The sequence below is a fragment of the Microtus oregoni genome, unplaced genomic scaffold (genome assembly GCF_018167655.1).
Source record: "Microtus oregoni isolate MIOR12 unplaced genomic scaffold, Mior012 000060F_007, whole genome shotgun sequence".
NCBI classification, from domain to species: Eukaryota; Metazoa; Chordata; class Mammalia; order Rodentia; family Cricetidae; genus Microtus; species Microtus oregoni.
This window is the reverse complement of record NW_024543842.1, coordinates 332051-356728: the sequence shown is the minus strand read 5'-3', so window position 1 is coordinate 356728 and position 24678 is coordinate 332051. Positions and strand designations below refer to the sequence as shown.

Here is a 24678-nt window from a genome sequence, read left to right as displayed (position 1 = left end):
CTGGTGAAACTATTTGTATATATTTAGCTAGGGGTAGAAGAAAGAAACAGGAATACAGTTTCACTGAAACATTTTCTTCAAATAAGAACATGTTATAGTTATTCATCTAACTGCTTTTAATATTGAGAACACCTGAAACAATAAGGCACATACACAGCGGGGGAAACAGTAGTTAAGATTGACCCTAGGAGCATAGCTGCTACTTACCTGGGAGGTGGGGTCTGGATGGGACTTTTAAAACAATGTCTATGAATTTTGAACTTTGACTTATGGCCACTTAAAAGGAATTCGGCTTCTAACACATGCACCATTATATAGTATCTATCAATACATCGATTTGCCATCTGAGTTATTCTGAAAAGTCTGTAGGATATTCTCTGTCACTGAATATATCGCCCAGAAAGTAGTGAGTTTTCAATAAATGGCTTATGTAGACCATAGTCAATAGTTTGACTGTATTCAAATAGAAAGGAAATACAATAGATAGAAAAACAAATCAATGAAATGAATGCCAAATATTTTTGGTAAACCATGTAATGATAACATTAAGAGTCATCCTTTGTTGATATAACGAGGTATACTGATGGAACACAGAAGGCACCACCAAACTGTTAAAATTTAAATACAAAATTATCAAAAGCCTCTGAGAGAATTTGGCTGTTTTCACTTGGCCAAAGGGGATAAAAACCAAAAATGAAAGAAAAATAAAGTTTATTTCCAAAATGTTGCCTTCCAGTTTCTGATGTCTATAAGTTGTTTTGTGTGACTGTTGATGTAGAGATTAAAGATTTTTACAAAAAGTGTAGATAAAAAGGCCTGAGTTAACATGATAAGAACAGTTTGTGCTAATAAACCTAATTTAAACAAAACCTCTAAACTGTAGTAAGTGAACAAGCAACTTTGCAGCTCGTCCTTAATTTTTTTTTGGAAAGAGACACTTAAGAGGTACAAGATCTTGGAAACAGACATGGGGGTGGGGGGAAGAGAGGGTAGAAGGGGTAGAGGAGGGGAGAAGGGGAGGGTTGAGGAGAACGTGAGGGAATGGGATAGTCGAGATGGAGGGAATACAGAGATGAGAGCGAGGAAAGAGATATCTTGATTGAGGAGCCATTATAAAGTTAGCAGAAACCTGACTCTAGAGAAATTCCCTGGAATCCACAAGGATGACCCCGCCTAAGAACCCAAGCAAAAGACTAGAGGGGGCCTGATCTTGACTTGCCCTGCAGTCAGACTGATGATTATTTTAAATATCTTAAATAGAACCTTCATCCAACAACAGACGGAAACAGAGGCAGAGTTCCACACATCAGAGCACTGGACTGAGCTCCCAAGGTCCAGTTGAAGAGTGGGAGGAGTGAGGATATGAGCAAAGAAGTCAAGACAATAAAGGGTTCATCTACTGAAACTGTTTACCTGAGCTAATAGGAGCTCACCAACTCCACCCGGACAGGGAAGGAACAAGCATAGGACCACACTAGTCCCTCTGAATGTGACTGACAGTTGTATGGCTGGAGCAGACTGAGGGCCCACTGGCAGTAGCATCAGGATTTATCCCTACTGCTTGTACTGGCTTTTTGGGATTCTATTCTCTTTGGATAGATACCTTGCTCAGCCTGGATGTAGTAGGGAGGGCCTTGGGCCTTCCACAAAGCAATGTGCCTTACCCTCTCTTAGGGGGTGGGTGGAAGGGTGTGTGGAGGGAATGGGAGGAGGGAAGGAGTGGGAATTTGGATTGGTATTTTTTTTTAAAAAAAAAATCTAATAAATTAAAAAAAAGAAAGAAAAAAAAGAAAAGAAAAAAAAAGATAGGAGATCACATTCGCAGAAGGATTAGTTTTGGAAGGCTCCCTGTGGGATTAACATTCCTACAGGCAGGGACAATTCAGCAGCCCTCTGGCTCTGGTGGACCCACCCTTCCTAACCCTAGGAAAAAATGTAATATGATAATAGATTTTGCCCTTGGAGTAAAGCAGATGCAAGATTTTAGGAATCTACATTTTAAGTCAAAATCGCAGAGTTTTTGTGTTTGAATGGATAGTCATCTGTCCTTTTTTTTCCCCCAATATAAAGCTCCTAGTTTAATCACCAAATAAGAAAAAGAAATACGCTGCACTGAATAGGGAAAAAAAAAGAGATGTACATATTAAACCAAGAAATTTGAGTTGAACCCAGCACCTGGTTTGGTATCTAGAAGACTTTGCTATAAAAAAAAAGTTTTTTGGTGTGAAATGCTACAGTTGGAAGGTTCTGTCGCCTTTTCTCGTTGGTAACAATAGAAACCAAAGGTCTTGGTCCACTGAGTGCTGGGCAGAACTCACCTACCAGATGACTGTTACCGAGTTAATCATTACTCATTTAGTTGAACGCTAGTTTTTAAAATCTATTTCCAACCATCTACATGAAGGCAATGTCCTCTAGTCCTTCAGCCTCTGTGAAACTAAGTCCCCTTCCAATGATATCTTTTTCAGTCTTCAAATTTTGATTTGAATAAAAATTTTACAGATGGTCAGTATTATTTCTGGAATATTGGGCAAGGCAAAAGCCGCAGAACAATGAAATGTCCTGTATTTTTTCTATATTTTATTTTTAAGAATTCAAAATGCAGGAATTATCAAGCTAATGTGAGTATCACTTCTACACTAAAGGGATTGCATAAGTTTAATTTTCTGATCCGGGCAGAAGCCCAGGAGTTACAGAAATACACAGATCAATTTAGGCCTATCTGAATAAATGGCTCAGTTTTCACTTTGGGGTTGAATGTTGAACCTCAGGAATGAATGTTAGCCAAAACTAAGGTAGTTTACCCAAACTTCTCAAAAGTTTATTCATTTACACACAGGGATCCCTACAACGCCGCCCCCCCCCCCCCATTTCGCCAGCTGCACTTTAAATGGTCCTCTGGCATTCCAGAGTTTGCGCAGCCTAAAACACTTGAGCGTTAAAAATAGCCTTAGGGAAACGCTAGAAGAGAAAATCTGCCCAGAAGTTATCTCTCCAACTCTATCAACTGCCCAAAATGGAGTTCCAGTCTCCTCTCAATCCGTTTCTACCCAGAACATCAGATAACACAGGAACAACCTGTGTGCACAGCTGCAGCTGAGACCTTGGTTAGGAAGCCCCTCCGCTCTGTTCTTGCTTTCCACCACTCCTACGAGCTAGCCCTGATGGCTACTGAACATTTGCCTCCTTTTCTTCCTTCCCGAAAAAACTACCACCTGATCATATTTAAAATTGTTATTCCTATTTTAGTAAGACACTATCATCAGGTTAAACGTACGTAATCTGAAAACTCTCATCTTACAGTTCCAGCAGAAATCAAGTTAAAGGACAAAAGCTCTGGAGGGGAGGGGCCTTAGCAAGGACAAAGCGAAGGACAATGGAAGTGATCCCAAGGGAGAAAGGCAAAGCAGCAACTGGTGGCCCGCTTTTTACCTTATCATCAGGCTCCAGTTTCTTCCCTTTGAGGTACCATTCCACTGGGATATCCTCATAAGACAGTTCGCAGTCAAAGGTGGCTGTTTCCCCTGCGGTCACTGTGACGTCCTTCAGAGGCCTCAGAAGACCGATTATCCGTGCTTTGCGAGAGGGAAGGAAATGCCTTGTGTTATTCATTCTGAAATTTCCCAAGGATAAACAGATTTAATTCTTCATTTCTATGATGGTTTTCTTCATGAAGGAAAGAGCCACAAGTCTGGCTGCTGCTTTAACTCCCATGTGGACGTGGCCCCGTGGTGCCGAGAAGGGGAGAGAAGGCAACCAAAGAGCTGGTGTTTGTAGGAGCCGCCTCTCCAGGATATACAAGGTCAGCAAGAAATCTGGGCTGCATCTGTCTCTCTGCCAGGCGTCAAGTTCCTCCTGCTACATAAGGTATGTGACCTCCAAAATAACTAAGGCTCTGATTGGGAGAGACAAGGGGTCCCCGGCCCCACAGCCTGTCCATGTCCATCAGCCACTTCGCACCTTCCAAAAATGGGAACCTAACTTTTCTGCCTCCCTTCTTGAGCTGAAAATGCCCACACAGCAAAGGTCTTCTCTCTAGGGTTACTGTTGGATAGTCACTTGAGAGATACAGGTTTTTAAAGAATTTTTAATTCTTAGTTCTTACTCTATGTTTATTGATTTTGAATGAAAGGACTGCAACAGCAGAAAAATCCAACTTTAATTTGTCATTGATGTTCAAATGACAAAGTCACTGAAAATATCAAGAGTTTAGAAATCTGAACGACTTTTATATCAGGAGGTAAAAAAATAAATAGGAAAGCCAGTTTTTACACACAAATAGTATTTTCCAATCCCAGTTAAGTTCACATTCATTCTCTGAGTAAACTTTCTCTTTCTTTTTCCTTTCCTTTTTTTCCTTCCTTCCTTCCTTCCATTTTATCAAAAACATGTAATACTTACGCTTAACTCGGAGGTGGGCGCTAGATTTGACATTGGCAGCTTGGAAATCTACACCACCAGTCTGGTCCAGGCGGCAGTTGTGTAAGATTAGAAAATGTATCTTGCCTTCTTCTTTAATTTCACACTCCTGTGCCAATGGAAAGAAAGTGTTTCACAGCGAGTAATGTTGAGACTTTTTTCATAGGTATATAATGTAATTTATAAAAAGGTGCTACAAATGAATGGTTATACATACACTTCATGTATGAAATACAGCCCCCTGGTACTACCAGAAGTGTTTCTTTTAGCTGTGTGATTCTGAACTAGGAGCGTTATAGGCTACATCTAACTTACACAGTGCTGGGCAAGAATCAATGTACAAGTGACCTTCCTAGTCCATTCACAGACCCCAACGTCTCTCTTTGGCCACAGGCCCCATATGAACTTAATTCCACGTTTCAAATGCCCCACAGGCACCCTGACTTTTTGCCTGTCCTTTTCCATTTCACACTATCCCTCTTCAGTGCTGACAGGTTCAGAAATAGCCGTACAGGTGTTTGGAGCAGCGCCTCTCCCTTGAGTTTCCAGTTGGCATGGATATCATCTTCAGAGATCTCGGTTTCAAAGCGTGCTGTCTCGGTCTCCATCACCTCGACACTGTACAGGGGTCTCACCAGTTTAATCTCCCGATCTGGAAGAAATGAAGGGTCAGCATGTGCCATGAGTCTCTGGCAGAGAAGACACCCATGGCGACTACAGGGAGACTCATGGAAATGTCCTCACCTTCAATGTCGAGCTTTCCAGAGGTCTGGTCTGTCCCACAGTCACAGGTATACTGGCCAATGTCGGATTTCAAGGCTTTCTTGAGGATCAGCATCCGCTTCTTGCCGTCAGCCTTAATAACAACATTTTTAGACGGCTTTATTTCCTTCCCGTCCTTAAACCATTTCACAGGTGCATCCGCTTTGCTGATTTCACACTGAAGAACCACTTCATCCTTCTCCACGCCCGTGTAATCCTGAAGCTTTCCTGTGAAGTATGGGTCTCCCTCTGCAGGTGAAGAGAAGTGGAGAACCGTCACCCACCTACAGAGCTGGCGATCCCTGGGCAGGTGTAATGGTACCCCAAAGAGTTCCAAGTGTGCTTTACAGCCGTACCCCACTGTCCATCAACTAGCATCTTTAGTTTCTAAATGTTAGGAAGAGAATCAGCGCACAGGAGTTATGGTTCAAAATCATCTGCTTAGACTTTTAAAAAATTACCAATCGCTTAAAGGACACACACAGTTTGGCTTTGGAGGATGTTCCTTTGCCATTTGTCTAGTTTTTCAAATTCTTAGTCACTCTTATCAGGTCTTGAAGCTTTGTAGCATTCCCATTCCCCAATCTATCAATAGTTTGTCATGAGCGTATCTCGATATATTAGCTGTCATAAGTGGATATTCTTATAGAAAGGACCAAGGAGAACAATGAGCTTTACTAAATTCTTTTTGCCTCTCTCTGTAGAAACATGAAAGGCTACTATTCTGAAATAATTTTGATAGCAGAAAGTACTTATGCATTCTTATTTTGCGTGACAAGCCAGATTTAATCTGGTTTTGGCTATTTTATGGGCCTAAGAGAGTGATGATCATCTTTTTTGCTCTGTAGTTCAGAAATATACTTGGCAATGCATGTGGTGGTTTCTTAGGTGCATCTCCATGCAGTATTACACTCAGAAGACCATTTTATATCACACACACACACACACACACACACACACTCACTCACACACTCACTCACACACTCTCCATACTTTGTCTGTTGAATTCAGTGTGATATAATCCAGTTTTTAAAAATGCCTACCTAGCACGGTGAGTTTGGCTTCTGAACTTATTCCCATCGCCTCCACTTTAATTTGGGAGGTGTCGTCAATTATCAGATCTTTGAATGTGATGGAGTGTATTTTCCCTTCGTCGTGCATGGAGACTCGCTTGCTGGTGTGAAGGCGTTGATCATTCTTAAACCAGCTCACTGGGATGTTGTCATGGGACAGCTCTACAGTGAACACAGCATTTTCCCTCTCTTTGGCTGTCACGTCCTTGAGTGGGGTAAGGAATTTGAGGCGGATTCCTGTCAAAGAAAACACAGCCAATTACTTCCACCACTTTAACAAGGAAACGTAAAATTAAATGCAAAAAAATATAATTCTATAGGCACCTATACCACCACCACAAACAATTTACCTTCAATGATCAGTTTGCCACTGGTATGTTTATCCTCAGCTTCAAACATGTACTTGGCTTCATCTTCAAAAGCGGCTGACTTGATCACCAGGGAATGCCTGGTGCCATCCTTGATGAGTTCAAACCTGTCATCACCTGTGATCTCCTGGGTTCCTTTGAGCCAGCGGAAGGTTTTGGGCTCCCTGGATACCTCACACTCAAATTTAGCCTCGTCTTTCTCGAAGACTTTGACGTCGCTGAGAGGCGTGATGAAAATGAGCGGCAATTCTGAAAGAGAAGCCGGAGCAGAGCCCGTCAGAGCCTGCTGCTTTCACCCCCGCCCGCTCTGTTTCCGAGTGGGGAAGCTTGCACGGAAAATGTTAGAGAGTCCGTGTAGAGAGCGTACCTTTCACTTTCAGATTGGCTGCCGATTTAGCATTGGCAGCCTGGAAGGAAACCTCCCCGGTCATATCCAGCTGGCAGTTATAAAGAACCAGGACATGTTTCTTCCCGTCCTCGATGATTTCACAGTCCTAGGGAGGGTGATCATAGACAGTGTTTACATATACAGGACTTCCTGCAAGTCACCAAGGAACTGTACTTCGGGGGCGTGGGGGACCTAAGAAAAAATATCCAAACAAACAACCCGCTGCTATCTGTGTGACTCTGCCGGGGTCACTTACAGGAGAAGCAGTCAAAGGTTCGCCCTTTAGCTTCCACTGGCCGTGCACGTCAGGCTCAGACAGCTCGATTTCAAAGCGGGCTGTTTCTCCTACGAACACCTCCACGCCATACAGAGGCTTTTCCACTTTTATGAGTCGAGCTGAAAGCGTACAAGGTTCTGTGAGTTGGACTGAGCCCTAATGCATTGAATCTCTGCGATGGGATAATCTAAACTCGGGGGTAACTCACCCTCCACAGTGACGTTGGCCTTGGTGGTGTCCGTGCCACAGTCGCACACGTATTCGCCTTTATCTTTAAGCTCTGCTTTCTTGATCTTCAAAATGCGGCGCAGGCCATCAGTCTTGACCGAATGTTTGGGCGAAGGCACGATCTCTTCCCCGTCTTTGAACCACTTCACGGGCACGTCTTTGCTCACTTGGCACTTCAGGATAATCTCATCCTTCTCAACACCAGTCTTGTCGTGTAACTTCACCGTGAAGTAGGGGTCGGCCTCTGCCGGAGACACCCAGCACATGGTCAGAAAAATATGTGGCGGCCGAAGCCCATTAAACAACCCCGGGGTGATACGATACATTCCTACCCATCCGCGAGCTGGTCCCACTTACCCAAGACCTTCAGATTGGCTGTGGAGCTGAGGTTCTTCACTTGCGCTTTGATCTGTGAGATGTCATCCATTGTCACCTCTCTCATTTCCAGTTTGTACGTCTTTCCTTCAGAAGACATGAGCACCGTCCTGGTGGTGTGCAGCTTGACATCGTTTTTGAACCAGACCACGTGCATTTTTTCATGAGACAGCTCACAAACAAAAGTTGCTGTCTCGCCTTCTTTTACAGTTTGATCTTCCAGAGGGGATATGAACTTTAGTCTTATGCCTACGGGGCAAGCAGGCAACACATTCAGGAACACAGGGAACAGACAGAGAGTTCTGACTCTACCTACTGTGCGCGTAAAACGCAGCTACCTCATGGGGCATTTATTTGTTCTTTTCAGATGGGGTTATTCTTCATTTTAAAAGATAAGTGCTTTGGGGGGGTGGTTTAGTGTGTGTGTGTGTGTGTGCGTGTGTGTGTGTGTATGTGTGTGCGTGTGTGTGTGCGTGCGTGTGTGTGTATGTGTGTGCGTGTGTGTGTATGTGTGCGTGCGTGTGTGTGTGTGTGTGTTCTATGACACTGGAAGAGAAGTAGTAGTGACCCCTGCCATTAATTGCTAGCTCTTGGAATTTGGTATGCTGTCTTTAAATGGACCAGAAAACCAAATGAGGACACCTACATACTGGATATAACGTTTCGATATCATCGCTGGGCTGTTACCTGTCACAAACAACTGTGCAGACGTCTTCTTGCCCTCTACCTCGGCAGTGTAGACCCCTTCATCATCAAACTGAGAATCATTGATGACAAGAATGTGTTTTTTCCCATCAGCAATGATATCGAATTTATCAGATGCCTTGATTATATCAGGCCCTTTAGACCATATGACATTTGCCTCTCGGGTCAGGACACACTCAAACCGAGCCTGTCGCTTCTCTGGGACGGTCACATCTTTCAGGGGTACAGCAAAGTCAAGTTCAATTTCTGCAAATCAAATAGTAAGGAAGACAATGAGGCATTCGTTCCAGATGCAGAGGAAGGGGAAACAAAGCTGAGCCCACTCCTTAGCTCTAACGCCCTGTACCTTTGACTGTCAAAATGGCAGTTGTGACGGCGTTGCAAGCCTGGTAGAGGACTTCACCAGCTTGGTCCAGTTTTACTTTGTGCAAAGTTAAGAAGCGCTTTCCGCCTTCGGCTTTGATTTCACAAGTCTTAAAAAAAAACAAAAAACAAACAAACAAACAAAAAAAATGGCAACTTTCATTGGTATTTGTCCCAGAGAATATTTCCGAAAGAGATTTCCACAGAGTGTCAAACAATACACTAATAAACATATAAGCAAAGCACGACCATTAGAAAAATTTACCAGATTTTAGCCACGCTGTCCACAAAGAATGCATTAAATAATTTCCCTCCTTTGAGAAACCCACGTTCACGGTTAGCAAATGAAGCCTGCATAGCCAACGTCAATGAGGCGCTGGTCATGTCACATGACTGGCAGCTTCCAAGGGGAGGTACTCACAGGCGAGGGCCTCAGAAGTTCTCCCTTCAGCTTCCACTCCCCAGGTATGTCTGCCTCGGAGATTTCGGCATCAAAGCTGGCACTTTCCTTCTCGTAAATGGTGACATCTTCTATTGGCTTAAGCAGCTCAACGTCACGCTCTGGATCAGCCAGAGGGAAATAACAGTGCTTTAGACAACCCAGTCATACGTCGCTTTTTAAAAGTAAGAATTTTATACGTACGCACATGCGTGTAATATGTTTTGATCAAACCCACCGCGTTTCCTCCCTCCCCTCCAGCTCTTCTCTGATCCACTCCTTTTCCCTCCCAACAGCATGTGATCACTTTTTAAGACCCCAAAACCAAAACCACTGAGTCTACCTACCGCTATCTCCCTGTGCCTGGGTGTAGGCTCATTTACTAGTTAATTCTTGTATTTTTTGGGTGTGGGGGGGTGATGCTTTGCTTTATGCATGCACAGAATTATCTTTCAGAGTAACAGGTAAGATCCTTCTACCTCCAAGGGTCAGCCTCGCCGGGTATCTTTTCCCTTCGATCTCGATCGCGTACTCATCAATATCTTCGGGCATGGCATTCTTAATTTTGAGAATGAGGTGGTTCCCCTCTTTCAGTATCTCAGTCTTTTCATTTGCTTCCATGGGGATCTCATCGTAGCCTTTGAACCACTTAAAGTTTGGTGTGTCCTTGGCGATGTCACAGGTGAAAACAGCTGTCCCCTTGGGCTTCACGTGCTGGTCTCGGATAGGTTTCACCAGCCATTCTCTGATGATTTCTGTTGGAAACACAGGGAGAAAGAAGAAATCACTTCTCTGGGAAACTTCAGGGATAGGAAAAATTCATGAACCTGGATGTGATCAATTTGTGAGATGCTAATATTCCTCCCTTTAAATAAGGTATCAATGAGGTTTCTGATATTTAGACATTGGGAAATAAGTTATTCAGTTTTCTTATCATAAAAAGAAGAAGTTTATGCCAAAAAACTAACATAATTATATATTAGTAAGTTACTATATACATTATATACTACATATACTATATATTTATATATTACCATACATATCTTTGAACTTCGTTGCTATTTTTTAAAAAAATAAAATATATCTTTGATATATATGTATTATAATACATATATTAGCTATAAGTCTCATTTTGTGGCCTTCACTGGTCTCAATTTCACGTGCCCCAGCAACCCTCTCGCCCGGCCTCACAGTACACTCACCTACTACTTTCACACAGGAGGAACACTCCAGGTTGTTGGCATTTTCCACAGTCACGGTGTATGTTCCAGCATCATAATCGTCTGCATCGTTGATGGTCAGGGCCCGCATCAGGCCAATGACACCAGGCACAATCTTGCCAGGCTTCTCCACCACGATCTTGCCATCCTTCCTCCACACCACATCTCGCTCTTTGTTCAGCTCGCAACTCAGGTACAGCGGCTGCCCCTTGACCACCGTGACTTCCTCTTCTAGTGTTTTCACGAAACGAACAGGAAGTTCTGTGGAGAATGCCAACCAAACACATTTAAAGTTTCCAGTGGAAAGAAAACTCGGAGGTTTTGTCTGAAATCACAATGAATGGAACCACTGAGGTCTCTGCTGTAAAATTTAATCACAGATCATGCGCAGAACTAAGAGTTACCTTCTACGATGAGCTTGGCTGTGGAGGTCTTTTCTTTGTTTCCCAGTCGTAGCACACAGGTGTATTCGCCGGCATCGGAGAGCTGGACGTCGATGATGTGCAGCTTCCTGTCTTTACCATCCGCGATGAACCTGTGCTTTGGGCTCTCACGGATGTTGCTACCATCCTTCATCCAGGTGGTGATGGCAGTGGATGGGGAGACCAAGCATTCAAAGATGGCGGAAGAGCCCACAGACTCTGCCTCTGTCAGGACGATGTCTTTGATCTCTTTCACGAATTTCAGTGGCACAGCCTTTAGCTGGTAGGTGAATGGAGCTTCATCGGGAGGTTTCTCCCCACCACTTCCTGGTCTGAGCTTTTTCCTTTCCGCCTCTATGGGTGAAGGAGTCTTTTTGGCAACACCTAGTTCAAAGGCAAAGTGGAAAGTTAACTAGGTGCCTCCATAGGCATCACAGCGTGGACGTAAAGTGATGAGAAGACAGGAACAGAGAAGTAAAGACTTGACAGTTGGAAGGTCAGACATGAAGATGAAAAGGCCCAAGAACTAATGGGCACCCTTTATTTTCTCACGTGTCAGTTCTGGGTGTAAAATATTCAGGTTAATGTATAATTACTTCACTCGTTATAAATAAATATTTATGGATGAAAAATCAAGATACAAATTCATCATGGTAAAATTTATTTGGTTTTATTTATAACAGTTACTTGAATAATACTAGTAGCAATGTCAGAAATGAAGACTATAAAATTTGAAAACATTTCCCCTCAAGTGTAAGCCTTGGAACTCATAAGGCAACCAACATGTGACCACAGGTCTGAGGAGCATGGAACTCACCTTTGATGGGACCTTTCGGCTTGGCTGCTTCATCCTTAGGTTTGGCTTCTGAAATAAAAAAGATAAGCATTTGTGCAATTTTCATACTTATTCCACCCTTATCAGGAAACCATGTGGGGTGAGTCATGTTCTTTGTTACATATATATTAATATGTAAAGAGGAACCCGTTTCACTTAAATGACTTCTACAGAGAATACGCTGGTATTTCTAAGAAGGCATATTCTAAAATCAATGTAGCCAGGCTAAAATATCAAGTTTAGGATTAAAAACATTCTTTTAGAGGTTCAAGTCAAGAGTCTGTTAGCATGTACAGGCCTGGAGCCCAACAATTATAATGAATTAATTAGTAAAAATTAAAATTTGACAAGTGTCATTACTCTCTTGCCATATGTGGAGGGCTCACTACTGATCTATGAGAAAGGGTTTTGCCCTTGCTTAGTTATACAAACTGCTTTACAAGATATTTTATATGTTGGGCATATAAATCAAAGAAATTAAAGTTTTTCCCCCATAAGTGACAGGAAAGTGGCCGGAAATGACCAAAAGTCCTTTTGTTGTTATTGGTGGTGTATAAATTGAGCAGACTAATACATCCAGAGAAGATGAAGGGAGAGTCAGTATCTTTTCTAAATAATGTTTGAATCATAAATACAGGTGATTAAATATAGCATAAATATTAATAATTAAACTATATTTAAATGAGCACCCTATATTTTTCCCACCATTAAACACAACCAAAACCCAAATGATTGTGGGTAACTTAAAATGTTAAAGCAACTTAGCGACTTGTCACAGATGAGCCACTTTGGATGTGTACAATGACAGCAATCTCACATCCACTTAGGTTTATTTTTAAAACTAACACCTGATAACAAAATACTGGAGTTCAAATATTAGTAGTAAGTATCTTAAGGTTGGACTTCAGATGGCTACGCTGTTTAATACATTTAAAAATTGCTAATTTAAATCCATGTATAGATATAAAGGCTGAACCGTCTATAGCCCCTTTCTCTCCTTTTTCTGTAATACTGTGGTAAATATGTCTCACATAAAAACATAAAAATTTCCATTATGCAACCATTTTTATGAAACACAATCACAAAGTTGTGAAACTATCAGTATTTATTTGTTAAACTTGCACTAGCTCAATAGTTCAGTGTTTTTTAAAATGAGGAATGTTTGCTATCGGGCACAAGGGTGTGATTTGGGAAAAGATTATGAGAGAAAGAACAGCTGCAGGGCTGCACATATCATAAAACAATATGCGTTCACAGGGTAACACAGTATTCGGTGGGGTCTATGAGGTGAAGAAAACCCAAGAGTTTGCTACACACCCCTGAACTGGACAGGATGTTCCAACTCTAATCCAGTGTGAAGCCACCCACACAAGCTAGTGAAAATAGAACCACAGGATACCAACCTGCTTTCTTTCCGACCACGGGTGCGGTCACCGGGGCAGCGATGGGCGTGGGTGCGGGCTCCATCGGCGGCGCCTTCATGGTTTTCACCTCTGTGGAGAGAAGACCCCACTGTATCAATGCGTCTGCAGCAACCACTTTTGGTGGCCTGTTTGCCTTTCAGGATGCGATGTCAAACCCTCCAGATAGCTAGTTTCTCTGAGAGCACTATCTAAACATATTGAGATATCAGAAATCATTGAAGCACAGTGATTTTTTTATATTTTTATTTAATATGTAACAGTTTTAATCTAAAAATATAAATTTCTTTTACATTTTTTCCCCATTCGCTACATGTTATTCTAGCGGAGTTTGAAGGAACACTCACCCCGAGGATAAGGTTGCTTACCTGGCTCAGGCTTTGGCTTTGCTTCAGGTCCAGGGAGAGGTATTGCTGGCTTAATTTCAGGAACTGAAATAATTCACAGAAATAACCAGGTTATCATAATACTTTACAAGTTTTTCCACAAAGTCAAAACTGCAAGGAAGCAAATTTAGTGTACAGAAGGATACTAGGATCTGTTTATCAAACTTTTATACATATATGCTTATCAAATCAAATATATGAGCTAAACATTTTTCATGTTCAACAAAATATTAAAAAATCTATTGTATTTGAAGTTATTATTCAGCTCATTACTCATCCCTAGAAATGCATTTAACAAGCCGTGATGATTATTAGCATTGCACAGAAAAGGTGAAGAAAACAGGACACACGTGATGATGGTCACAATGTCAGTATAACGATACTGTGATGCTGCGTGGGTGCATTCTTAGAGACAACAAAGAACATGTCTGGAGAATTATACCTTTGGCAGGTTCTGGAACTTTCCTTTCCTTTGGTGTAGGCTCTGGAGGAGCTTCAACTTCTTCGACAGCTTTTGGAGGGGGTGGGGGTACTTTAAGGAAAGGAGGCATTGTCAAGCTTTAATGTAGAAAGCAAGTTACCTGAAAACTCAGACTGAACAATTATTTCTCAAAAATGGTAGTGATGACTCTTTTATACAAATCAGATTTTAAAGATCAATTTCTGCTTTCTTCTCATAACTCTGCCCCCCCCCTCTTTCTTTCTCTTTCTCTCTCCCTTCCTCTTATTCCATCTGCTTGGTCCCAACTTCTGATATATCCCCACATCTAAACCGGTTCCACCAAAGTCTAATAATCATCCCCTTTGACAATAGGCAGATGATAGACATCACTCCACCTAAGAGTTTCCAGATTTAGGAAGCATTGAGAACACTCCCATGAATTTATTCCATAGCCAATGAGATGATCTCAGCCATTGCCATGAGGAGAACTTACGTGGCAAAGTAATAACAACAAGATCAGTAGTAATTATGATAATGAAGTATCTGGAAATTATTAATAAGACTAATAGGAATAAATGCTATACCAAAGAGTGTTTGTACTTGAAAATTACCGTAAGATATTGAAACAGAAAGCAGACAATGGAACATATACATTACAGACAGATGAAATATGAAGCCATGATTATGTTGAACTTCATGGATGTTTACAAAATAAACCTTTTGTTATGTCCACTTTGTTGAAAGAGAATTTCATAAATTGCTATTTATGAAAATGATTCCTACCTTCTGGTTTTTTAACTTTTTCTACTTTTTTAGGCTCTACTTTAGGTTCTTCTTCTTCGGGTCTCTTTCTTAGAACTTAAAAGACAAAAAGGTTTATATGTAAACCGAGATGAGCTAATGACCATGTTGAGCAAGCACGATGAGCACAGATAATGTACAGAGCAAAGACAATGAAAAGCATGCAAGCTAGCACAGTGGGAGATTAGCATTTGTGTGAAAAACGCTTTTATAGCCCAAATTCCCCAAAACAAAGTTTGTTATGCCAACTCACATCAGGCTTAGAAATAATGTCTCTCTAGACACTATGCCCAGTGACAACTATGTGGCAAAATGGCTCAGATATAAATAATTATTTGAATAGCAAAAATTATAAAAATTAAACATAATTTATTGATTACTGCTTAAATAAAAATTAGTTTTAAGTTCAGAAATCTAAAGTGGCGTAACTTCGAGATCAGTAATCCCATACAAAGACAAGGTTAGAATTTGATCTTTCATGAGTATCTTGCATCTAGTTTATTACATACTTAGTAAGAAAAAGATGTTTAGTTTTATAAAAGGTGTTATTGGTTGTGGTGATCTTGCATCATACTGAAATTGAACACATTAGGCTTAAGTAGTTCTGTGTATAGGATCTTACAAGTTGAGTGTATTTTATTTCACAATTTGGTTATGAAAACTGACACTGTGGTCACCGTTGTTAGGATATTATCAGTTTAGTTATACCTGTTTAGTTACAATGTCAAAATACTATGAATGCTCACAAAATATCCACCTTCTCCTTACAAAGACTTGGAAATGATAACCTTTATTTTTTTTTAATGGAACTACATTCAAATTTTGCTGGAGGATCTAAAATGAAATGAAGGGGCAGAGTATTTTGTGAGCCTTCAGGTGAGCCCATTTCTCAAGCTGTGGAGACTGACATTGCAGGAGAGAACTACTATACCGCTTTTCAGGACCACCTCCTCCTTTGGCTGGGGCTTAGGTTCTGGAAGTAATTTGCGAACTTTCTTTTCGGCTGTAGGCACTTAAAAGGATATGATTTCAAATTTGGTGTGAATTCACATAAAAATGCAATTTCATCAAGAAAAAAAAAACGACTCTGCTCAAACCAGTTGACTTGAGTGTGTCAAGGAACAATTTCTGTCTATATAAATTTACAGAATTTAACAGCAAGTGATAGACTTGATGTTCTTGGTTCCATAAACATCTACATAATCTTATGAAAGTTCAGTCACACCGGCTGCACATCTATCCAATAGAATCTCTTGGTCTACAATGGCTTTATGAATCTTTCATCAAAATGCAAGGATTCTCCTCAGCATCTTTGCTTCAGGCTGTAGTTGTTTTAATTGCCCACGCCCACATTGGTGTTCCCCTGTCCAACATATACACCACACGATGCAGGCAGGAGTTACGGCCATTGCATCATCTTTTCCATTGAGGGGAAAACAAAGCCAAAGTATGTGCTGTGAGCCTTGATCCCGAAGAAAGATTGCATTTCACGTTCTGAACAAAAGCAGATTTCCGCAAGTTCTCCTTTAAAATAAAACTAAAATTACAGGACTGTCTCGTTTCAAAGCTAGTGGTAGAAGCTAAACTATTCGCAAATAAGACAATTTTTTGAATGTAATTAAAAATGGGCAAGGAATTATAAATGTCTTTGTGCTTCTACAGTGGCCACGAGGCATAGGGACAATGCTATTCTGGGGAGCAGACATCACTGCTGTTATATTGCATGGATTCAAACACAAAGACAAAACCAAAACAGACCTCAGTGAGCAGCGAACCACTTTGAAGCTATTCCTTTTGGTGTGCAGTTTTGTTCGATCAACATAAATTTGGGTTTCTTAGAGATTTCTATAAGATTTCCTGTTTGGTGCTCTTCAGCCTTTCATTGATTTTCTTTTCAATCGGATAAAGATCATCTTGCTTAAATCTTACTTCAAAATTTGTAACATATTTCATTCAAAATAATCACATTTGAAATGCCAAATGTTTGAAGTAAAATTTTCAGCTGAACCTTAAAAATTTTAACTATGATAAATTATACTGACCTCAATTACTATTTATAAATTAACAGTATTTTTAATACAAAACTATTTTCATTGATTGAAACTATATAATAATGGAAGTTGAAGTGGCAAAAATGTACATTTATTTATGCAATACATATAATGAAAGTATATTAATGCATTTGTTTTTCCATATTTTTAGTTTAGTTTTAAGATATTTATGTTTAAGACTCATCCCTTATTGTGGCTATTGTTTTTTTTAAAGAAACCATATGCGATTACATACTAATTTAAGCTTTATTAATTTATAAATTTAATAATTTAATTTACCAAAATTATTTAGATTATTCTAAAATTTCAGCATGACCAAGAACAGATTTGATTCCTGGGTTAGGATGTGTTGGTTACTAGAACTCTGATACCCACCAACTTATTAGAAATATTCTTTATTTTTAGTTGATATTTTTAGATTTGTAAACTTTTCTTATTTTTCTTTATGAGTTAAATAGACAGGAATTGGTATCTCCCTAAAACTCTGTGTGACTGGGAGAATATGGCTCAAGCTAGCAAGAAGAAAGGGGGTGCAAATGAAGGGCAATGGACATCCCTAGGGATTGCCCAACCGTGACAGGGCAATGTGTTGATAGGACACATTAAAATGCTGATGTCCAGGCGACTCCCAGCCAAAGCTCATTACTACTACGCAGCATTTTAACCCAAGATGTCTCCTGACATCGATTTCTTCTAACCAGTAGAGTTTGGTATTATTTGACTTAAAAATGCAAGTAGACATATGGAAATGTAAGGCACAGATAAGCGATTGCATCCATGTGATGTATGAAATTGATGGGAGACACAGGAAGCACTCATGAGCCAGACCCATGGAAGCCACAGAAGTACAAGAAATGAATGAGACTATTCTACTTCTCTGATCACCAAGAAAGAGAGGGGGTTGGAAGAACTCTATGGCAGCACCCAGAGAGCGTGGAGTTGGATGGAGAGTTGGCCTTGTATGTGGTTGGGCTAGCCTGTGAGATACCTTTTAGGGGTGCAGGCTCCACTTTTTCCACAACCTCAGGTTTTTCAGGAACTTTCTTCTTTGAAACAGCTTTAAAGAATTTTAAAGAATATACTTTCATTATTTGTATACTTAATCCAAAACAAATTATTTTTTAACTTCAAGAATCAAAGCCAAGCATCTCTTAGAACCAGAAAGCATTAATAACAGCCAAGAATAAGTCACCAGAGAACATTCAGAACGAAGCCGGAAGCCAGGAAAACATGCAGCTTTGCTTCATGGTTGTGTTGTGCATGACGACTGGTCAAGAAAGAAGAGACTTTCTAGTCTTCATAGGAGGGATGTTCTACACCAAGGGGATATTCAAGTGTGAGTCCCCACCACCCATTATTCAACAGATGGGTCACAATCAGAGCCTGTTTCTCTGCCTGTCACCTGAAACCCAAGAAGGTTTGAGCGGGGGCAAGAATCACTAAAAGTATGGAAGATTCTAGCTCTAGGCCTGTATAAATACATATGGGAAAATTCCTCATATAAGATTATACCTGAACATTTCAGATTAGGAAACATAACACTGCAAATAAGATAGCTTTAAAAGATGCAAATAAAAAGAATAAAGCCATAGCATGTATGTAAAACATATGATCGGGAAATGTACTTATGAGATTCAAGATATTAAATAATATTCTATTGCTTTAAAGAAAAATAAAACAGAAAGAATGAAAGAATGAAGTAAGTTTGATAATGAGGAGCTAGATACCAAGTGTATTAAGAACCACATTTTCCAGCTATGCAGAGAACAATAAAGACCACAACTGGGTTTCCATTAGGCAAAAATAAATAAATAAATAAATAAATAATAAATGGAAAAGCCCCAGTGATGAATTGTTCATATACATTTTTCATGGTAAGTGAACACCAGCTATTGAATACCACAAATATGCTATGAACATGCTGTTATTTAAGAACAAAGTTTTGACTTCTACATAGATTTAATCACTGCAATTTTAATATCTTTCAAAGACTTTTAGACATTCCACATGCTTACAACCAAGACAGGCATAGCAATCAGCCTTTCCAACCAAAAGACCTTCCTCCCCTTCCCACAAGGAAAAGTTAGCTGAGTAGCCTCTGCACTCAGATGGCAAGGATGTTGCTCACTAAATTGTCTCACAAGCAGCAGGCATGGCTGTACGTCATACCCCAGGATACCTGGGATAGCAGAAACATCCATCCCTATGCAACTCCCACAGCACGGCCATGTCTGAACATATGCACTCCCAGGAGCAATGCAGTTCTTGAAAGCAATATTTTCATAGGCCGAACAGAAGTTGGAAGCAGGTTAATAAGTCATTGGAAGCAGCATTTGTACCTTTAAGTTGGAACAGTTTCTCCTTCACGTCTTCCTTAGGTGGAGAAGGAGCACGCACTGGGGGTCTTGGCTTGAGTTTTGGTTTCTCAATAACCTTCTTTTCAGGCTCAGGTTCTTAAGAGAGTATTGCAGGAGTGTTAGTGCATGCAAATATTAATTAGGTGTGTGTATATACACTATATGCGATGGAAATTTAAATATGTGCGAAGCAAAAGTTTATTTAGATATGCGTTATCAGTGCCCGAACATAAAACATAAAGTATCAACACTGTACACACAGTGATGTGTTACATAATAATGACGTTAAACAGCCAAAGAGCGAGCCACATAACATTACACAGAGCATAAATACAGGACCGCTTAAGAACAGATGTACACACGAGATTTTTTTACATAGAGATGGAAAGACCTGCTATACATACAGGACAACACAAACCAATTAGAGGTCAAGATGAAGAGTGTGCTAATGAAGATTTAAGTCCGCTAACTGGATACCTGGCACTGAGGTTTCTTCTGGCTCTGGTTCAAGTTCAGGTTCAGGTTCAGGTTCTTCAGGTTGAATAAACTTTTCAATTTCGCGTTCTTTAAAGAGTGTCAACAAAGGGCATAAGATTGTAACATAAAAGTGTTCACGCAGACGCACAACAATTTCACATAGATGCAAAGAGTCACCAAACATAAACATACCACCCATACAAGGTGGTTGCCAGAGAAGAGGGTGATTTCCATTTTCTTTTTCTATTTGTGCTGTTGGGTGTTGAGCGCAGGGGCTGTCCCTTTCCTTTCCTTTCTTTCCCTTCCCTTTTCTTTCTTCTCTTTTTCTTTCCTTTTTTCTTCCTCTTAGTTTTTTTTTAAGCCAGGTCTTACTACATAGACCAAGATAACCTCACACTTACAGAGATTCACCTGTCTCTGCCTTTTGAAAGCAGGCATTAAAGGCCGGGGCCACCATGCCTGGCCAAGCATAAGGTTTTACTTATTGCTCTTACCACTGAGCTACATCCTGGCCTCCAGATGTTAATTTTCTTATACTGGAACTATCTATTACTATGTTGATGAAAATTTTCTTACATTTGAACTGTCTATTACTATGTCGACAGGAACTGAGCTGACTTGAAACCCACTACTGGCAATCCCTTGAGGATCCAATGTAACTAACTAATGGAATCTGCATCAGTAAACTGTACTTTTCAGAACAGCTAACCATCACCGAGATTAAGCAAATGAAAGGCTCTAATTCAAAATAAGCGTAATTGTTTGGAAAAAGAAAGTAGCCAAACACGTGCAGCGATGTTCCTATATATAATTTAAGGAGAAATGTTACCCTACAAAGACCTTTGCATCATTAAAGTTCCAGGGAACAGACATCTATGTATGTGTATACCTTCAACAGGGGGCGTCTCTTTTCTACCAATGGTAATGGTTTCTTTCTCTTCATAGATTGTCTCCTCAGGGGTCTCTTCAACTTAAAAACAGTATAGCATATTAGGCTGTATTCAGAGTAGACACTGCAGCTGCTAAGTTACATCCAACCACACTTAATTCAACTATCTCAAGACACCCACAGGGTCAACACGTGAGACAGACATCACAGATACATAAGATCCACCAATGAAGCCTGTGTTGTCGTCCCAAGATTTAAAGAGCAGCAGGTACCTGGGGCAGGTGCCTCTTCTGGCTCTTCAGGCGCAGGAACAGACACTTTCTTTTCAGGGGTAACTTTCTTGGGTGCTTCAGGCACTTCAAAGACATTAATTGTATTTATCATTAAGAACTCAGAAGATGAACAAGACTCTTCCAAAGGCTGGCAAAGAACACAGTGTAGAGAACTGGGGTCTCCATCTTAGAAGATGTCATGGAGAAAATGGTTTCTGAGTCATGGCAGCCTTTGGGGCATTCTAGTTACATGAGAGTGTATGCTCAGCCTTCAGTTTATTTGCATCATCATTTAACAACTCATGAGAATATAACTGTTCTATTTGGTTTGGGCAACCAACCCTGCAAATGTGTTTCTTTGTTTAATGCAAATGACCTCAAAATCAATATCTCTATCCTTGACCTGAGCTCCTGAGCACACTCCTACCTTCTGAGCCTGAAAAAATAAAGAGAATGTTCACCATTTCTTTCTAGCAACAGCCTAGAATCCAGTGAATTGTTCTCTTGGCCACTTAACCTTAACTACTACAGGTATCATAGTTTTTTAGCACTATGGACAGTTAGCTTTCTAGAGTCCAAATCGAATCATTTATACTCTTCAAAACCTTTGACGCCTCCTGTGGTCGATGCCTACAAATGAAGGCAAATCTTATTCCTGTAAAGCACCCCTCTCTTTCTAGCTTGTGTTATCTTCTAAGATATTGGACAAATCCACACCCAAATGATGCTGTTTATCTGAGAGTCCATGAGCTTTTGCATCCTTTTGCCTTCATACCTTCCAATATACCCCCCTTTCCTAATTTCTTTTTTTTTTTTTTTTTTTTTTTTTTTTTTTTTTTTTTAAATATTTATTTATTTATTTGTTATGTATACAATAGTCTGTATGTATGCCTGCAGGCCAGAAGAGAGCACCAGACCCCATTACAGATGGTTGTGAGCCACCATGTGGTTGCTGGGAATTGAACTCAGGACCTTTGGAAGAGCAGGCAATGCTCTTAACCACTGAGCCATCTCTCCAGCCCCCCCTTTCCTAATTTCTGTATGTAAAAGTAATCTATCAAAATTAAAACCATTTCTTCCATTATTCCTTCCTATTTGTCTCTACCTGAATCTTTGTTGGTCTCTGTCACTAACTGTACTCTGCTTGGAAATGCTATCACTTAGAGAGTTGACCGATCTTTCCATCCTCCCACCATATTTAAGTTGCTTGAGGATAGAAGCGTGTTTTGTGTGTTCTAAAACAGTATCTTCCTGATAGTAATATTCAACCAAATATGGTAAATGGAGCTGTTTGATGCCTTTTCTACTCTGGTAACCGTGGACTACAGCGACACGGACCAGTTTCTCTGTCTTGTTTTATCTTTTTGCTGACATACATTTTCCTCTTTCCCTATGAAATGTGATGTTACCTAAGCTCAGTCTGTTTTGCTTTAAGAATTCGTGTCAAATGCTTGTGGTTGGAAACACATGCTTCTTCCAAGTAGGTACCTTTTTCTGGCATGGCTTCTGGCTTTTTGGTCACAGGCACAGGTTCTTTCTTGACTGGAACAAGTTTCTTCGGCACCTCAGGGACTTTGAAGATATTAGTTTTGTTTTAGAGAGCTAACTTGAGAACATTTTAAGAATAAAAATATCTATAATTAACGGAGTGGTATTAGAATTAGTGGAAACAAATGAGGGCCATTTTGCCCCTGGTTGTCTTAAGTAAGAGGACATTTATTGGGTGCCACTTTTCGAATAAGCTTTAAAGAATAATGTCAGTCATGTGAGTACCTTCAGCTGCTGGTGGTTCTGGCTTCTTTGCAACTGGAACCTTCTTCACTGGCACAACTTTCTTTGGCACCTCAGGTACTTTAAAGATATTAGTAGCATTTAATATAAAAGTATAAGATAGTCACGTTACATGTCTGTACAACATCATAACATACAGACAACAGTTAGTAGGTACAGGACAGAATAAAACACAACCAAGAAACTCTGATTTTAGGCGGCACAGAAATTATGTAAACGTTTATTTTAGCACAAGTACCTTTAGGAGGTGGAGCTTCTGGTTTTTTGATGACAGGAAATTTCTTCTCTGGGACAACCTTCTTAGGCTCTTCTGGCACTTGAAGAACAGGAATTTATTTTAGAAACAGGCGTTTGCAAGCACAAACCAAGTGATAAACACATTTAAAAAACATACATTTTTGGTAAGTATATTATAAAATTCTGTAAGTTTAATGAGTGAAAATAATGCTTTTTCCCCCCTCTCTTGCCTTTGTTTTTGTTTGGCCAGCACTGGCAAATTTCACACAAGATGATAGAAGATAGATATTACCTTATGGTATGTAATACATGTAACAGCCAAGCGACCACACTTTCCTGTCTATGCAGCAGAACCTGACTGATACCTGCTGTAGGTGGAGGTGGAGCTTCAGGTTCCTCCTCTTCTACTACAGGGGCTGGTTCCTCCTCCTCAGCAGCTATTTCTTCAGGTTCTTCATATACTTTAAAGACATTAGTCAATTGTGTTTCAGTATGCGATAAAAAATTATAAAGTGCCTAAACACCCTAACCACAGTAATCTCGATTTCTCCCGTTGCTTTGATTTTTTTTTTTTTTAATATGAAACCATCCCAGTTGCTTGACTTCTGTGTATACCGATCTGGATGCTTGGAAAAGCTCTTTCTTTTTAAGGTCATCCATACTCATAAATGTCCCATCTTATTTCTTATGTAATTAGAGAAGCTAGGCTGAAGGCAGATCATGGTGACTGTGACCTATGACCTGTATAATCATTGCTGACTGGCAATTTGAAGTCAGAGCTAATTTGGATGATGAAAAGCAAGAACAGTAAATGACCAAGGGAGAGAACGTGAGGGATACAAGAAGATTCAAGAAAAGAAGATAAATAAAGCTTGGCTTATAAAGAGTGATACGATAGCTCAATGCGTACCTTCTGGGGGAGGAGACTCCACTCTCTCAGGAACAGGAACGGTGGGTTTTTCTTCAATGACAGCCTTCTTTGGCACCTCTGGCACTTTGAAGATATTAGTTAGTTTTATTTTGGGGTCATGGAGAAGTTCGTAACCTGTCAACTTCACATTTTTCTCAAACAACCCCAAGACAGATAGAACCCAAGAGCAAAAGGTCAGTACCTGTCCTTGGATCTTCATGTCGTGTGGAGTAAAAAGAGGGATATTAAGAATTTGTGAACAAAGGCATTCATCTTTTTAAGTTTTAAAAAAAGTGGTGATGTTTGTTAAAGTATTCTGTAAACTCTAAATTCCCAGAAACACTTTTATAAGTGCGCATATCAGAAAACTGACAAAGACTTTGACACTGGGTGACAGTGGAGACCAAGACGGAGTACCTTGCTAAAGAGTCTGGCTATTGACATGTACCTTTGGTTGGTGGGGCTTCTGGCTTTTTGGAAACAGCCACTTTCTTTTCTGGGACAACTTCTTTGGGAACTTCTGGCACTTTAAAGATATTAGTATTTTAACACATGACCAATCGGCACGGGCCCACCCAGCACACTCACACAGGACAAAATGCTGTTTAAGAACCGGAGACCATTCCCGCCTTCATCCAATAATCCACCTCCACATGTACCTTTTGCAGGTGGGGCTTCTGGTTTTTTGGGCACCACAGGAGGCATTTTCTTTTCAGGAACAGCTTCCTTGGGCACTTCGGGCACTTTAAAAGATATTAGTAGGTTTTAAC

At 40.3% G+C, this 24678-nt stretch overlaps 1 protein-coding gene across 1 annotated transcript in view; it reads right to left on the bottom strand.

Annotated features, from left to right (window-relative positions):
- The window catches only part of LOC121439150 (titin-like), a 173443-nt gene that overhangs the window by 69104 nt on the left and 79661 nt on the right, over nucleotides 1–24678 (bottom strand). Inside the window, exons 89-110 of the mRNA XM_041639653.1 lie at nucleotides 15856–15936; nucleotides 14907–14981; nucleotides 14124–14213; nucleotides 13664–13726; nucleotides 13278–13367; nucleotides 11857–11904; nucleotides 11022–11423; nucleotides 10600–10878; nucleotides 9877–10152; nucleotides 9380–9519; nucleotides 8942–9068; nucleotides 8578–8841; nucleotides 7873–8139; nucleotides 7496–7759; nucleotides 7267–7406; nucleotides 6990–7116; nucleotides 6605–6871; nucleotides 6225–6491; nucleotides 5164–5430; nucleotides 4932–5071; nucleotides 4402–4528; nucleotides 3433–3575 (exon numbers count right to left, since the gene is read on the bottom strand). Coding sequence (XP_041495587.1) covers nucleotides 3433–3575; nucleotides 4402–4528; nucleotides 4932–5071; nucleotides 5164–5430; nucleotides 6225–6491; nucleotides 6605–6871; nucleotides 6990–7116; nucleotides 7267–7406; nucleotides 7496–7759; nucleotides 7873–8139; nucleotides 8578–8841; nucleotides 8942–9068; nucleotides 9380–9519; nucleotides 9877–10152; nucleotides 10600–10878; nucleotides 11022–11423; nucleotides 11857–11904; nucleotides 13278–13367; nucleotides 13664–13726; nucleotides 14124–14213; nucleotides 14907–14981; nucleotides 15856–15936 — 3944 coding nt within the window. The remainder of the gene's footprint in view (nucleotides 1–3432; nucleotides 3576–4401; nucleotides 4529–4931; nucleotides 5072–5163; nucleotides 5431–6224; nucleotides 6492–6604; nucleotides 6872–6989; nucleotides 7117–7266; nucleotides 7407–7495; nucleotides 7760–7872; nucleotides 8140–8577; nucleotides 8842–8941; nucleotides 9069–9379; nucleotides 9520–9876; nucleotides 10153–10599; nucleotides 10879–11021; nucleotides 11424–11856; nucleotides 11905–13277; nucleotides 13368–13663; nucleotides 13727–14123; nucleotides 14214–14906; nucleotides 14982–15855; nucleotides 15937–24678) is intronic.